Source organism: Stenella coeruleoalba (assembly GCF_951394435.1).
Source record: "Stenella coeruleoalba genome assembly, chromosome: 11".
NCBI classification, from domain to species: Eukaryota; Metazoa; Chordata; class Mammalia; order Artiodactyla; family Delphinidae; genus Stenella; species Stenella coeruleoalba.
In genome coordinates this window covers 38,023,778-38,041,118 of record NC_137157.1, presented here as the reverse complement: position 1 = coordinate 38,041,118, position 17,341 = coordinate 38,023,778, and the positions used below count along the sequence as shown (strand labels likewise).

Genomic DNA, 17,341 nt, shown 5'->3' with positions numbered 1-17,341 from the left:
GAAGCCCGTGTGCCACAACTACTGAAGCCCGCGCGCCTAGAGCCTGTGCTCTGCAACAAGAGAAGCCACCACAATGAGAAGCCTGCGCCCCGCAACAAAGAATAGCCCCCACTCACTGCAACTAGAGAAAGCCCCTGTGCAGCAGCAAAGACCCAATGTAGCAAAAAATTAAATAAATGAATAAGTAAATTTATAAAAAAAAAAAGTATAGGTAGCCCTTCCATAGAGGTTATAAAATTAAAATACATCCATGTTTACTAAATAATTAGCCTCCATTTTGTAAACGATATAAATCACAATTCTCAGATCCTCGCTTAAAATGTGGTACTCCAAAGCTCTCTTTCACCGGACTTTGTTCCCAGAAGCTATGCTCTTTACTGTCTTTTCTCTGTGATGAAAAAAAGGAAAATGACCACACCTTGGCTCCAGTCCTTATAAACCAGCATTGCCTTGCACAAGAGTGGTTTCTTAGTTTCTTCTCTTGCACTTGGGAATGATTCCAATTTCTGTGAAGAATGGTGTCTCAGCACATACACAGTGGCCATGGCCAGGGGTGGGGAGGTGGGAACCTCAGCAATATATCACCACTAAAAGACACCAGAGGGCCCAGACCCTGGAGAGAACCTAAAGTTCTTTCACTGTCTACCAAAACACAGTTCATAGCAGCCCCAGGAGATGTGAAAGAGCTTTCTGAGAGAATACTCTGCAGTGAGGTAATATCCTGAGCTACTATTCCTGCCTGAAAAAAGGATTAATCTGGATGAATCCCTTTCCTGCTCTGGTTCTCTTGAAAATAGACTGATGTGAACTCCTGAGGTAGAAGAAAAAAGAATAATATATTTTTGGTGCCTAATTTTTTGCCACCAACATATATACATGGCTGGCCTTAAATCTCACAACATAGCTTTCCTGATCCCCCAGATGAGGAAACTGAACATCAGAAAAGTTTAATTATTAAGGTAACAGGACTATCTAGGGTAGAAACTGGAACTGAACTCTTCACTGCCTCTTTGGCAATAACACACCACGGCAGAGGGATCTTGGAAAATGTAGTACTGCCCTGTGGAGCTCAGCCTGCCCTGCTGGCAGAGTTTACACCCATCATTCTTTCCAGTGGAGAAAGATGAGATTGGGACAGTTAGAAGTTTCACATATCAAATGTGACTTCAAATTCAAATGTGTTTTTTTTTTAAATACCAGAACTCATAAACTTAAATGACTGTTGTTTTCAAAGAAATTATACCATGTCAATATATTTCTGTCAATAATGTTATTCATTGTGCAGTGCATATTTTAAAATACTCATTTGAAATTACCCTGAGAAGAAATTTAACAGCAGTTTCAATAGAATTTTTATTACCTTATAACAATCCTTCATTTCTTACCAAAACTGAATTATGTAACTTGATCATCCACCTCACAAACTTGATCCCTAATGACTTCTGAATGTTCTCCAAATCAAGTCTGTCCTGAAATGGTAAAGATCTGCTAACTGTGAGAATTAAATGAGGCTAAGTCAACATTCATTACGCAACTACCACATTCCAGGCACTATTACACACAATGGGAATAGAGCAGTGAATATGACAGAGTTCTGTCCTCATAGAACTGACAGTGATGAGATGTGTGTGGAAACATTTTGTAATCCACGAAGAAATAGGTATTCCTAATAATGGCCAACAATCTCTAGAGACAGTTTCAATAGTGAAGTTCCAAAAAGGTTTTGAGGTATAGTAGCAATAGATATGAATATAATTTCTTAAGATGGTCACTTTAGAGAACATTCTACTTAAATCAGTTGTCAGTATGTGTGTTTGTGTGTGTGTGTGTGTGTGTGTGAATCTTAAACATTTGGTTATATTCCTTTAACTTCAGGTACCTTCCCTATGTAAAAATGAGGGTGCTTTTCTATGACTGTAACCATAACTACCTTTGGGAAAGTCCAAACCCAGAAATGCTAACAGGTTACTGAATTATATTGAATAAACTTAAAGAACCCAGATGGTATTGAATTTCATCCTAACTTTAGATGAAATGTTCGGAGTCCTGCCTTACATTTACAAATAGAGACCAGATCCTTGACATTAAGTAGGCCAAATGTTGGGTGATTAACAGAATTGTTAAATATTTTAAATATGCTGATGGTGTGTAGATATGCTCAGTCAGAGCTTTTGAAAGTAAATTTAGTATCTGCATTCCAGCAGCCATTCTAACAAGAAAAATATTTATAAGAAAAATTACTCAATTATGCCTAACAGGAAAAAGGAAACTTATAAACAAATTTAAATAATTTGCTACTTTTTAAAATTACAGAAAGAAAGAACATATGAACACTTAGTATTTAATGACAAGTATTTTTAAAAACTGGAAACTACAAAAAGCCACAGGAATTTAGCAAATCTTATGTCTGAAATGATAAAAAATCATTTATATTCATGGTAAATTCTGTGCCTCTAACTTAGCTATTTAACATTTGTTGAGTTCAATATTACTTTTCACTGTAAAAGTATAGCCCCCCCCGCCCCCGTATAAGAAAATCCCTACCCCGTCCATTTATTTAACCATCCTTTCTTTGGTGTCTAGGCACAGTATATCTTTTTACATCAGTGCGTTCTGGATCTCTTATCAAGTAAAGGAAGTAATCAGCCCATCTGTTTTGTTAACTATTCAGCACTTCAAAAGATGGACTCTTTGGACACCATGGAAGGTAAACAGAGGCAATGTATATCAATTTACTACTAGTTTACCACCTATAGCAGAAGCATTAATTTAATAATAACCGTATGTTGAAAATGTTTTAGAAGCTTGGCTGGCACACATATCAATTCTTTAATTTCTCTCTAATCCAAGTTAGGATAATAGCCTTTCCAGGTTCACTGTATTTTTGTCATGAAACATTTAAATCTTTTGAACTGTTAACTTCAATTCTCTCTTGTGACATGTTACTTTATGTTATAGGTGATGTTGAGCTTGAATGGGAAGAAACCACCATGTAAATATTCAGACCAAAGATTACAACTGGAAGACATTTTCAAATCCCAGGGGCCAAAATACCCCCTTACTCTTCTGAATTGAAATGTGCAACCTTAAATAAAACTCTACGCTTCCCTTACTGTGCCTTACTAAATGGATTGACATTTTATGAATAGTTCTAGGAAATAGCTAATTCAGGATAGTTATCTGTTTTGTACAGAATAAATATTATACATGTAAAATGTTTAAGAAGAGATATCCCAGAGATTTTTGAAGCCTTCTATATTTTGGGAATGAGCCAAATATAAAATTATTATTATATTTACGTTAATGTTTCAATGTGAATTTTCCCTACATATTGGATTTGATCTTGAACAAAAGTTGTAAATGTTGATTCAGTAGTGTTATTTTGGCCTCCAGGGTGTTGACTTTTCTCGTGGATAACTTCCAGGACTGTCATAATGATCTGTACTTCCATGTATGCCCCTGTGTTTTGAATCCCCTATTTTATGAGTGCTGAGATATCATCTCATGATCTCGAACAGCTGAACAGTAACCCCCTGACACTGCTGGGATTACTTAGCCTTTATACAACACACAGTAGCTCTTCGGCTACACTTAGGGCTATTTCAATTGCATTGTAATCTTTAGTTTGAAAAACAAAAGGAAAAATTAAACAGTGCAATTGCTCATGTGAAGTTGTCGAGTACTTTTGTAGCCTGTCTGCATTTGTACATTTTCAGGAACAAGCTGTACCACTATATTGTATATTTGAATACATAGTTAAATGTATCAGTATTTGTCCATTAGATATGTATGCAACCTAATAACAATTTTGAAGGGTTTCTTCAGCAGAAATGCATGAAAACAGTAATAAAAATGTGATGTGTTACAAGGTCATAAACCAATGATGTGCTGCTGTGGTGCCAACCAGAGACTTCTGAATAGATTACATAAAACGGTCTTTATTTCATTTCCCAAGGTTGATTATTGAGGAGTGTATTAGGTGGAACTGAACACAAAGAAATTAACCAGACTGTAGCAAATTAGAGACTTTTTTTAAAAGCAAATAATTCACCCTCCTTTTTGTTAGACAGTAACAATGTACAAAGTAAGTTTTGAACTATATGAAATTATTTTGTCATAGATTTCAATTAAGGGTCATAAAATAGTATTAATTATTTTATTTCTTTTATGGTAAGAATCATATCTTATACTTATTTCTGCTGGAATATACATATAGAAAAAGTGATGGCCAATAAAATTGAATTTTAAGGAACTGAGTCACTCTGCAGCATGATTTCAGAGGTCCTTATAAACATAAATTTGATTTTGTATCACATATTAAGATATAATTAATAATTATCTTAACATAATGAAGTATAAGTACAATACAGTAATATAATGTGGTATAAATAATTAAGATATAATAATTTCCCAAGGTATCCAAAGATAGTAATTTTAAAATCGAATTTATTAGGCAAGAAATTAAATCCTTTAGTCTTACAAGCAATCCTGCTTTCTGTTTTTTATGGCAAGGGTGTGTAAATAAATACAATCCATTAATGTTCCAACCAAAAAGTTTACTCTATAGAAAGTCACAGAAAACAATAAGAAATGATGAAAACGCTAAAAGATTCAAGTTTGAGTGACAAGGTCTTCAGTTTGCTTCACGTGTCAGTCATTGAAAATGAGTGGTAAGCCAGTACTTATTAATGTGGGTTTTTGTATTCATGGAAGACAGATAACAGCCTGTGGAAAGTACTGGTGAGTCTACTTTTAAATGTATTAAATGGTAAGAAAATAAATCCTTCAATCCACAAGCCAGTCCATTTTCTATAATATCTATATAAAACAGAGAGTACAGAATAGAGTTGACCCGTGTGTATATGCATGTGTGTGCATATAAAAAAAGTTTTAATATAAGGCCTCCTCTAAAAGAGTGCTTATCAATCTATAATGTGTATACAGATCATCTGCAGATTGTGGTAAAATGCAGATTCTGCTTCAGTAGGTCCAGGAGAGCACCTAAGATTCTTCATTTCTAGAAAGTACTCAAGTAATAATATTGCTGCCTGAGCTCGGGCCATACACTGAATAGCAAATCTCTAAAAGACAGGATCAGAATAATTTTATTTCCATCTGAAATTATTTGAAACATGTTAAAAAAGATTTGTCTTCATTATCAAAAACATAACAAAGCACCTGTTAAATGTGTATAGCTCACTAGCTATACCACAAAACTGTAACTGAAATGGAACTGAAACACATATTAATGTTAACTAAATTTTCTCTTAATTATATTGTGAAAATGCTAGTTCACAGCCAAATTTTTATAGGTGGCTACTAAGTGCAAATTAAAATAATGAGGAACATCTGTAACATTTTTAGATTAGATTTGTCAAAATACTTTGAAGCATATGTACAATAAATGAGCAACATGTGTTTTATCTGAACCAAATGAAACTGGAGCCTCTCAGAATGGTTTGCCAGAAACGAGAGCAGCTGTGGGTATCACCTCTACTTTCATCCTGCTTTAAAACACAGAATTTTCTTCTTTCACTTTATAGGTGAAATGTGTGATACGACTTTTGAAAAAGCTAATTAAACCTTTCGCTCTTCATAAAGGAGATGGTGATTCACTCTTCACATCTGGTACCAAACACTAGATTTTAAAAATGAAATTTTAGTTCAGCAAACTACTCTACACGTCCATGACATTACTGTGATAGGTCCACTTTTGTAGTTCAACTTTTAGAAAACTCACAGTAAAGTTTTTGATGATGCCAGTAACACAAAAGGATCTGAAATTCTCAACTGAATGATATTAAAAAGTGAAAATGTGGGATAAAAAAGTTCATAAAGCATAATCTTGACAAAACAGCTTGCCTTCTTAGCACAAGTAATATTTCATGGTAAATGACATCATGAATATGCACAGAGCTTCCATTTGGAATCAAAACTCATATACCCATCAGTTCATGAAGATGTTCTGAGGAACAGATTAGATCACACATATGAAGGTGTTTCAAAGTACAAAGAACTCTACAAAGTTAAGATAATTTTTTACCCAGGTTGGACAGTATGTAATGTTTATCAGTAAGATAATGCACCCCATTATAAGACTGTATTGTATTTGTGATATTAATTCCATGTTTGTATGTCTGTTTCACATGCAAACGTTAAAGAGAAAATTATGGCAGATATACTGATTTCTGCTAAATAAAACCACTGATACTTTGTTTTTCATGAATGATTAAGAGCATTCTCAAGGAATGTTTGGACTAAAGTGAATAGATAAACAAATAAAAAATTGTGATTTAGAAAACAAATCAAGAAAATTTCCATTTCAGGTGTTTCAAATGGACATACGAAATCACTGTCCACAATACAGTCATTTGAAAATAAAACTAACTTAATAGAAGGTGATGAAAAGCATTATTCTCCCTTGTTAATAAGATTATGTTTCTTTAGAATCACAAGCTTAAATTAATTTTTACTGAAAGTATTAGATTGAGAAGTCATTTTAGTAACTTATAAACTTTTCAGAATACTTTTACCCCCATCATCCTGATTAATCCTTACAAAATCCTCTAAGATCTGCAGTGTCCCATATTACAGATAAATATAATGAAAGCTTAACAGATGTGCCAGAGACCACATTTAGTAAAGATGGAAGCTGCATATCATAATCAAGTTACTGAAAGCCAATGATAAAGATAAAAATTTTAAAGGCAACAAAGAAAATAGAGACCTATTGAGGTGTTCAAATATAAGAAAATATGCTGGCTTCAATTCAGAAACAATGCAAGCCAACTGACAATGGAACGACATATTTAAAGTGCTCAAATTACCTCCTAAACCTGATTAAGGGCAAATACAAAAGAACTAGAGCTAATACCATGGTGAAATATTAAAGGCCTTCATCCTAAGAGCAAGAAAAACGCCCACTTTCACAACTTATATTCAACACTGTACTGGCGTTTCTAGCCATTACAATAAGGCAAAAAAAAAAGAAAGAAAGAAAAGGAAGGTTTGTAAATGAAAAGAAAAACTGTCTGTATGAGTAGAGAGTATAATTATGTATGAGGAAATTCCTGAAAAAGCTACAAAAGAGAAAAAGCCACTAGGTATAATAAATAGCTTTAAAAAGGTTACAGGATATAAGATCAAGATACAATCAATTTTATCTCTACATATTAATCAATGAACTGGAAACTGCAATTAAAAATACCATTAACAACAGCATCCATAAACATGAAATGCTTAGAGTAAATTTAACAAAGTATATGCAAGACTCATACACTAAAAACAATACTGATGAGAAGAATTAAAGAAGACTTAAGTAAATTCTTTTAAATGCATATCCATGAGCTCAAATCTCAATGTTGCTGAGAAGTCAATTCTCATACTGATGTACGGATTAAATGGAATATCAATCTTAATCCCATAAGGCTTTTTTTCTAGAAATCAATAAACTTGTTTTTACAATTTATATAGAAATGATGCAAAGGATCTAGAATAGCCAAAACAACCTTCAAATAGAACACAGTTGAATGACTTATACTACGCATCTATGGCATTTCCATTAAAATAAAAAATAGAAAGTAAAAAAATAAATTCTCACACAGTTGGTCAATTAGTTTTCAACAAAGGTGACAATGTAATTCAATGGGGAAAAGATAGTCTTTCCAATAAACAGTGTTGGAACAACTGAATGCCCATTTGGAAAAACATGAACCTTCATTTCTAGCCCATATGACAAATACAAAAATTAACTTGAAATGCAACACAGATCTAAATGTAAAAGCTAAAACTATAAAGCTTATAGAAAAAAAGTATGAAAATCCTCACGACTTTGGGACAGGCAAAGATGCCTCAGAATATAAAGAAATAAAATATAAAAGAAAAAAACTGACATATTGTACTTCGCCAAAATTATAACATTCTTCTCTTTAAAAGACACTATTAAGAAAATGAAAAGTCAAGCCACAGGCTGAAGAGAATGGGAGAAAATATTCACAATAAATGTGACAAGATTCAAGTCCTGGGAATGGTATCCAGAATACATATATATTTACAGAATAATACACCCACACACACACACACACACACACACACACATATAAATGGCCAATACATGAAAAGGTACTCAACATCATTAGTCATCAAGAAAATGCAAATAAAAATCAGAATGAAGTAACCATACTAATAGAATGATTAAAGTTAAAATGACTGGTAATATCAAGTCATCCCACCATGGAATCTGAGCAGCTGGAACTGCATGGTATATGGTACAATCACTTTGGAAAACAGTTTGGTAGTTTCTTATAAAGATAATACCCGGGCTTCCCTGGTGGCGCAGTGGTTGAGAGTCCACCTGCCGATGCAGGGGACACGGGTTCGTGCCCCGGTCCAGGAAGATCCCACATGCCACGGAGCGGCTGGGCCCGTGAGCCATGGCCGCTGAGCCTGCGGGTCCGGAGCCTGTGCTCCGCAACAGGAGTTTTTATTGCTCTGGACCACTTAACACAACATGTAAATGATCATGATTTTGTGGATATATATGCATAAAGCATATATATGGATATATGGATATATATGGATATGTGGATATACATGGATTAGTAGCTGAACTGAGAAGTGAAAGAATGTGCATGGTACAAAACCTGGTAAGATATCTAAAACTTCAAGCAGTTATCAGCTCTAGAATTTCTGCCTGGAAGGATCTTAGTGGCAGTGATCTGGTTAGACATGGCCTTGAACTATATTAGCAAAGCAGACATTCTCTTTTCCTACATTATAAACCTCTGGGTGGGGGCAGGGTCTTGGGGACGGCAGCTGATGGGGATTATAGGAGAACCGAAACCCACATGCCCCACTTATCCTTCAGCACTGTTACTGACTACTCATCGTACCCTGTTTATACTGATAGGCATATAGAAAATAATTCATTAAATGGATTTGTCTTTAGCCTTTGGGAAGCTTAGAAAATGAATCAAATTAATTTCTTTTGTAAACATGCTAGAAGTTGTATTTGGGAAAAGTTTATTAACTGTTACAGGTTTCTATGTATTTCACTTGTCCATATTTATCCCTTTTTATTATTAGTATTAATTATGTTTGTTATAGCATGTCATCAACTAACTAACTGGGAGTTGTTTGTTTTGTTGTTCTGGTCTGGACATAAAAATATTTTTAAAATATAGATTTTTGTCATTAAAAAAACATACGGTAGGGGGCTTCCCTGGTGGCGCAGTGGTTGAGTCTGCCTGCCGATGCAGGGGACATGGGTTCCTGCCCCGGTCCGGGAGGATCCCACATGCCGTGGAGCAGCTGGGCCAGTGAGCCATGGCCGCTAAGCCTACAGGTCCGGAGCCTGTGCTCCACAACGGGAGAGGCCACAACAGTGAGAGGCCCATGTACCGCAAAAAAAAAAAAAAAAAAAAAAAAAGATAATACCCTATTGCCATATTACCCAGCATTACCACTCCTAGTCATTTATCCAAGAGAAATTAAAATATATTTCCAGAAAAGGACTTGTATTAATAGTGCTCTTAGTAGTTTTATTCATAATGGCCAAAAATGGAAAGAGTCCAAATACCCATCAGCAGGAATGAACAAGTAAGTTGTGGTATTTTTTGACAATAAAATAAAATGAACTATTGATACACATGAGAACAGGGAAAATCTTCAAAAACATTATACTGAGTGAAAGAAGACAGATACAAGGGAATGCATACTGTAAGAATCGATTCAGATGTAGTTCTAGAGCGGGTCAAACTAATCTAGAGTGATGAAGATCAAATCAGTGTTTACCTGGAGTGCGGTATATATGTGGGGAATCAACTGCAATGGACAAAAGGCAACTTCAGGGGGGTGAGGAAAGTGTTCTGTATCTTGAATGGAGTGTTATTTATACAGGTATATTCATTTGTCAAAATGCTTTAAGTTGTGTACATACAGTGAATGCATTTTTTCCATGTAAATTATAATTCAATAAAGTTGATTAAAAATAGAATAATGAAAAAATAGTTAAGTATTTACAGAATGCTATTTGTGTTTTTAAAATACAAGTAGTACATATTTTTATGGATTCATTCACTATAGTACATACATAAAATCATAAATGGTAATGTACGTACTGGCATCAGAATCATGGCTTCCTCTGATGTGGGAGGAATGCAGGGAGAAGACGGATTGCCAGGAAATCACGAGGATCCACAAGAGTTTCAAACGCATTTGTAAATTTTGTTTTAAAGTTTAAAGCATATGTGGCAACACAGATTTGTTAAAATTAAATGAGTAAAAACTATATTATTCTCTAAAGTTTTGTGTTTGCAATATTTCATAATTTTAAAAGCACAATTTAAACTTTAATAATTTATAACAATGACTTAAATGTTTATGGACTATTTTCATGGATCTATCAAAGTATTTTGCTCTCCTGCCTGAATGAGGGCAATATGGAGAGAAATATTTACTTACTTTGTTATTTATTTACTCCATTCCCAAAGCTCTAAAATCGGTGTCTTAAACATTAAAAATAAAACTTGACATGCTGCAAGTGCTTTCCGCAGAATTCACTAAGTCCTTATTCACTTAGTATTTATAACCAGGTGAACCGCCATGGAAGATATGATGAATTCACTTGCTGTGCTCTCGTACTAGAAAACAGAGCTTCCTCAATTTGAAGGCACCACATTCATAAAGCTGGTGCATGCTAACAGGATCAACATCTACTCCCTGGGCTGTTACATCAGAGTTTTTATTTATTTATGTTTTAAAGAATACACTTACAGTTGCTTCATTTGCAAATATTTTCTCCCATTCTGAGAGTTGTCTTTTTGTCGTTTATGGTTTCCTTTGCTGTGCAAAAGCTTTTAAGTTTCATTAGGTCCCATTGGTTTATTTTTGTTTTTATTTCCATTTTTCTAGAAAGTGGGTCAAAAAGGATCTTGCTGTGATTTGTGTCATAGAGTGTTCTGCCTATGTTTTCCTCTAAAAATTATATAGTGTCTGGACAAAGGATTAATCTCCAAAATTTACAAGCAGCTCATGCAGCTCAATATCAAAAAAACAAACAACCCAATCCAAAAATGGGCAGAAGACCTAAATAGACATTTCCCCCAAGAAGATATACAGATTGCCAACACATGAAAGAATGCTCAACATCACTAATCATTAGAGAAATGCAAATCAAAACTACCATGAGGTATCACCTCACATCAGTCAGAATGGCCATCATCAAAAAAATCTACAAACAATAAATCTGGAGAGGGTGTGGAGAAAAGGGAACCCTCTTGCACTGTTGGTGAGAATGTAAATTGATACAGCCACTATGGAGAACAGTATGGAGGTTCCTTAAAAATCTAAAAATAGAACTACCATATGACCCAGGAATCCCACTACTGGGTATATACCCTGAGAAAACCATAATTCAAAAAGAGTCATGTACCCCAATGTTCATTGCAGCTCTATTTACAATAGCCAGGACATGGAAGCAACCTAAGTGTCCATCGACAGATGAATGGATAAAGAAGATGTGGCACATATATACAATGGAATATTACTCAGCCATAAAGAGAAACAAATTTGAGTTATTTGTAGTGAGGTGGATGGACCCAGAGTCTGTCATACAGAGTGAAGTCAGTCAGAAAGAGAAAAACAAATACCGTATGCTAACACATATATATGGAATCTTTAAAAAAAAATGGTTATGAAGAACCTAGGGGCAAGACAGGAATAAAGACGCAGACGTAGAGAATGGACTTGAGGACACGGGGAGGGGGAAGGGTCAGCTGGGACGAAGTGAGAGAGTGGCATGGACATATATACACTACCAAATGTAAAACAGCTAGTGGGAAGCAGCTGCACAGCACAGGGAGATCAGCTCAGTGCTTTGTGACCACCTAGAGAGGTGGGATAGGGAGGGCGGGAGGGAGACGCAAGACAGAGGGGATATGGGGATATATGTATACGTATAGCTGATTCACTTTGTTATAAAGCAGAAACTAACACACCATTGTAAAGCAATTATACTCCAATAAAGATGTTTAAAAAAAAAAGAATACACTTACAACTGTGATATGAAAAATTTACATGAAATAGACATAATTTTATTTATTGTGATTACTAATAGCTTTCTTTATTGAATCATTACTATGTCCCAGGCACTCTTCTAAGGATTTTACAAATATTAATTAATCTCCTAACAATTCTTGGAAGTAGGTGCTGTGATTTGCCTTTTACAGATGAGAAAACAAAAACAAAAAAACAAAAAACGGGTTAAATAACCTGCCCAAGGTTACATATCAAGTAGGTGAAAGAGCTAGAGCTGAAACCGGAAATCTGATTTCAAAGTCTCCAGCATCAGCCACCATATGCCATTGTATTACCCAGAGACCATCAGATAAATATTATCTTTGATCTCACCTACTTGGACGTAGAACATACACGTGAACTCTAATTACTCCCATCCTCAAGAACGGAAGTTTCCTGATAGCATCTAAAATAGGCCCTTTTATGCAAATCATTCATGTCACATAGTCAGCCAGTGGTAGTGACAGCCTTTGAATTCAGGTATCTAGTTTGATAGTCTTTCTGTAATTTACTGCCTCCTCCAATATATATTTGATCCAAACCAAAATGTATTGTTTGTTTTTCCGATTCTCTGGAACTCATTGCCAGACTTATCTCCTTAGCTCACAGCTCTGATCATTTTACTGATCCGTTCGGTAGCCCTTCATTGCCTATCGAGTTAAACTCGTAAAATGCCTTTCCCACAGTCTTACTCCAATTTTCCAGCCAAACTAGAGTACTTGCTGCCTACTAAAACACACTGTACACATTCCCAGTACCACACTTTAGCTCCTACATTCTCCTCAATAGTTCTTATCCTCCGCTGGCATTCCCCGCTTACTAGATTGTCAGCTGCTTGTGAACAAGGACTAAGTTTTTCTCATGATTTTAACCTCGTTGCATTTAGCATAACATCTTCTATATGAGATAAACTTGAACTAATATGTGCAATTGGAAAGTTTCCCTTAGAAGAGGTAAACTAATGTTGTCTATGCAACAGTGTATTTTCCTACCAATCCACACTTGCTAAAATATCTTTTCAATCAAGGAGCAAACAAACACTACTGGATCAAAGATAAATGAAAGTGGGGGAGCAGGGAAAATGGGCAGACAGTAATCTGTCATTTGTTCAGGATCATCAGTTATCCAGAATGAAACTGAGATCTTAACAGTATGCGAAAAACCTCTGAACAACTGAAGGTGACAAAAAGGAATACTGTATATTTGGGCAACATATTAAAAAACAGTTCATCAACAGTATTTTTTGTCTTACATTATAGACACTTCAACAAACATGATTTCCCAGTTCACAGCAGTTTGTAAACAGCAAAGCTAATGGTTTATATCCTTATATTATGCACACACAAACACATGCATGCACACACACACACACACACACACACACACACACACACACACACCTTCCTCTTAAAAGCACATAGGCCTTCAAAACATAAAATTTGGGGACCATTTATAGAAATTCAATATATTTCAATGGCCACTGGAATATTATAACCAAAGTCCTCTTTAAGAAAACGTATTTTTCTTTTTAAATTACATTATATTTACTCCTTAAGGAGACAGGTATGGATTTAATATATTCTTTTAAAGACCTCATCAAAACTAATTAGACTAGAAAGGTAGGGAGAGGCAGTTCCAGAAGAAACTTGGAACAAAATATTCCACGAGGTGAGACAGTTTCTGGCCATGCAGAGGCAGGTCTGTATTCAGCTGCCAATGTGTACAGGCATGGAGGCGGACACCAGGGCCAGAGAAGACAGTAACGAGCAACAGGTGGCAAACCAGGCTAGCAGGACACACGAGGGTGGACTGGTAGGAGGTAGCATATCATAACAGGCAGGTGGAGCAAGGCTAAAGAGAATCCAGGAACTGGCACTACTCAGATCCAAGAAAAGCCGGAGGTAGGGAAGTGGGTCATCAGGGAGCAGGGTCCTACTGTCCAGCTAGATTCAGAGGCATCTCCCTTCCTCAGGGACAGACACAAAGTAGAGAGACTCAGGCAGGGTTCAATAACCCCTCATTTCCTGAAGATAGATATAGATAAACAGAGATACACATACACATATGTACCTATCTCTATATCACTCCTTCACTGCGGCTTAACAGTAGTAAATAAATGGTAACTGCATGAAAAATACATATGTGCTTTAAATAACTAAGGTACTAGAGAGATTTTAAAGACAAAGATTTTTATCAAAATCAGGTACCAAATATGTATACTGCTAATCTAACCAAAGCAATAAGGAAAACAAAAATAACAGAAGTCAAAACTGTCATGATTCAACACAAAAATATTGCATACCTAGAAGATACAAATAAGCACACTGAAATACTTTATAAGTAATAACAAGTTCTCTAATACAAGTGACCACAAAATAAATATTCCAAAATTATAAGCAACCAATTAATGAGTGAGAAGATATAACGGGAAAAGTCAGTTCACTGATAGTGTCCAAAATATAAAATACCAAGAAGCTAAACTTAGAGGTCACTTCTGAAGAAAACTAAAACAGGGAAATCTAAGATATGATTACATTTTTTGCTAAGGGAAGCCTATTATAAAACACATGGTTCTTCTCAAATTACTTCATAAGTTTAATATGCCAATTTAAAAATCTTAAATAGTATTAGATTATTTCATATTTATAAAAACATCGTAAGTTCATCTGGAAGAATAAATAACTGAGAAATAAGATAAACTTTTTTGAGTAATAAGAGTGATGAGGCGAGAACTTCCATCTATTAAAATATTTTATTATCAAAATAAAGTGTACAACTGACATGAGAAGAAGCAATACCTAATGAAAGAGACAAGTTTTCAAACACAGGCCATGTTATAAGATTTTAATATGTCAGTAAGGAAATATCATCCACCAAGGAAGAAAAGATACATCATTATTCAGTAAATGATGTAGGGAAATAGGCTGCTGGGGAAAAAAAAAATGAAATCATGTTAAATTTAACCCCCTCACTCTAAACCAAAATGAATTTTGGAGCGAAAAATCTCAGTATGTTCCATGGTCTTATTTCCTTTGGTCTTCATTTCCTTTAAAGATCATAAATAATTTCACCTTTTCAGGATGAACACTCACCCAACTTCTAATGCCCAGTGGATCATACCACCCCAGTGTGAAACATTTACATTTTCTCCAAAATTTATAAGAATTCAAAGATATATGTCCCAGAAACAAAACCTGAAGTTTAAAGAAATAAAAGGTATCCAAACTGGAAGGGAAAAGGTAAACTTGTCATTATATGCAGATGATATGATACCTTATATAGAAAACCCCTAAAGACTCCACACAAAAACTACTAGAACTGATAAACAAATTCAGCAAGGTAGCAGGATATAAAATTATCATACATAAATCTGTTGCATTTCTTTACACTAACAATGAAATATCAGAAAGGGAAAGTGAAAAAAATCCCTTTTAAAACTGCATCAAAAAATAAAATACTTAGGAATAAACCTGACCAAGGAGATGAAAGACTTATATGCTGAGAACGGTAAAATATTGATAAAGGAAATTGAAGATTATTCAAAGAAATGGAAAGATATCCCAAGCTCTTGAACTGGAAGAATTAATATTGTTAAAATGGCCACAGTACCCAAAACAATCTACAGATTTAATGATACCTATCAAATTAACCATGACATTTTTCACAGAACTACAACAAATAATTAAAATTTATATGGAACCACAAAAGACCCAGAATTACTAAAGCCATCCTGAGGAAAAAGAACAAAGCTGGAAGCATAACCCTCCTAAACTTCAGACAATTATTACAAAGCTCCAGTAATCAAAACATTGTGGTATTGGCACAAAAACAGATATATGGATCAATGGAACAAAATAGAGAGCTCAGGAAAAAACCCACTCACCAATAGTAATCAATCCTCAACTAAGGAGTCAAGAATATACAATGGAGAAAAGACAGTCTCTTCAGCAAGTGGCACTGGGAGAGCTAAAAAAAGAGTTACCATATGATCCAGCAATCCCACTCCTGAGCATGTATCTGGACAAAAGTCTAATTAGAAAAGATACATGCACCTGAATGTTCAATGCAGCACTATTTACAATAGTCAAGACATGGATGCAACCTAAATGTCCACTGACAGAGGAATGGATAAAGATGATGTGTGTGGAGATATATATATATATATATATATATATATATATATATATATATGAATATACACAATGGAATATTACTCAGCCATAAAAAAGAATGAAATAATGCCATTTGCAGCAATATGGATGGACCTAGAGATTATCATACTAAGTGAAGTAAGTCAGAGAAAGACAAATATCATATGATATCAGTTATATATGGAATCCAAAAAAATGATATAAATGAACATGTTTACAAAACAGAAACAAGACTCACAGGCATAGAAAACAAACTTATGTTTACCAAAGGGGAAAGCACGGAGAGGAGGTATAAATTAGGAGTTTGGAATTAGTAGATAAAAAGCACTATATATAAAGTACATAAAGAACAAGGTCCTACTGTATAGTACATACATATGGTCCTGTAATAAACCATAAAGGAAAAGAATCTGATAAAGAATGTATATTATACATGTATAACTGAATCATTTTGCTGTACACCAGAAACTAACACAACATTGTAAATCAACTATACTTCAACACAAAATAAATACATTTTCAAAGAACCTAAATAAGGGGACTTTATATAAAAAGAAATATCATGGTTAATCATCTAATATAATGAATGTCAAAATCTACTTATGTGTTCCTGCCAAAATACAGAAACTTATTTTTAAAAATTCAACTATTAATTTGAAAAATAATAACTCCAACTGATTAGAATATACTGAATATGTTTAGTCCATGAGTTCATTTTTAAAACCCATGAATAGTCAATTATTAGAGGATGATAACCAATTTATTCTGAAAACGAGCAAATAAAGGGAAAGATTCAAGCATTTTATCCTTCCTTTTATATACAAACTGAATGATGCAGTAACAACATATCTGAGGACAGATTTTTTTCTTTATACCATATTCTAGCTATAAATAAAGAAGAAATGACAGAATTAGACTATCACTACTTCTCATTCCATAATGGATCCCAGCAAAGATCAACAATAGCTGCTAATATCAAAAAAAAAGAGACAACCAGACATAAGGTTTGTAGTATAACAGACTATACTGTAATCTTACCAGCCCTCCCTCCCCCATCAAGTCTGAATCCAATCAAGCCTCTACAGCGAGCTACCAATGAATGAAACTATAGACGT

The 17,341-nt window shown here is 34.6% G+C and overlaps 2 protein-coding genes across 2 annotated transcripts in view; one reads left to right on the top strand and one right to left on the bottom strand.

The window, feature by feature from the left end:
- PTPRQ (protein tyrosine phosphatase receptor type Q) overlaps nt 1-3,578 on the top strand; it is a gene marked incomplete at its 5' end in the record, with an annotated part of 196,504 nt that extends 192,926 nt beyond the window's left edge. The window contains 2 exon segments of the mRNA XM_079936915.1: nt 2,584-2,707; nt 2,959-3,578. Of these exon segments, the coding sequence (XP_079793041.1) occupies nt 2,584-2,707; nt 2,959-2,996 (162 nt within the window). The 3' untranslated portion in view covers nt 2,997-3,578.
- Nucleotides 1-17,341, bottom strand: part of LIN7A (lin-7 homolog A, crumbs cell polarity complex component) — a 390,131-nt gene that overhangs the window by 50,349 nt on the left and 322,441 nt on the right. The window lies entirely within an intron of this gene.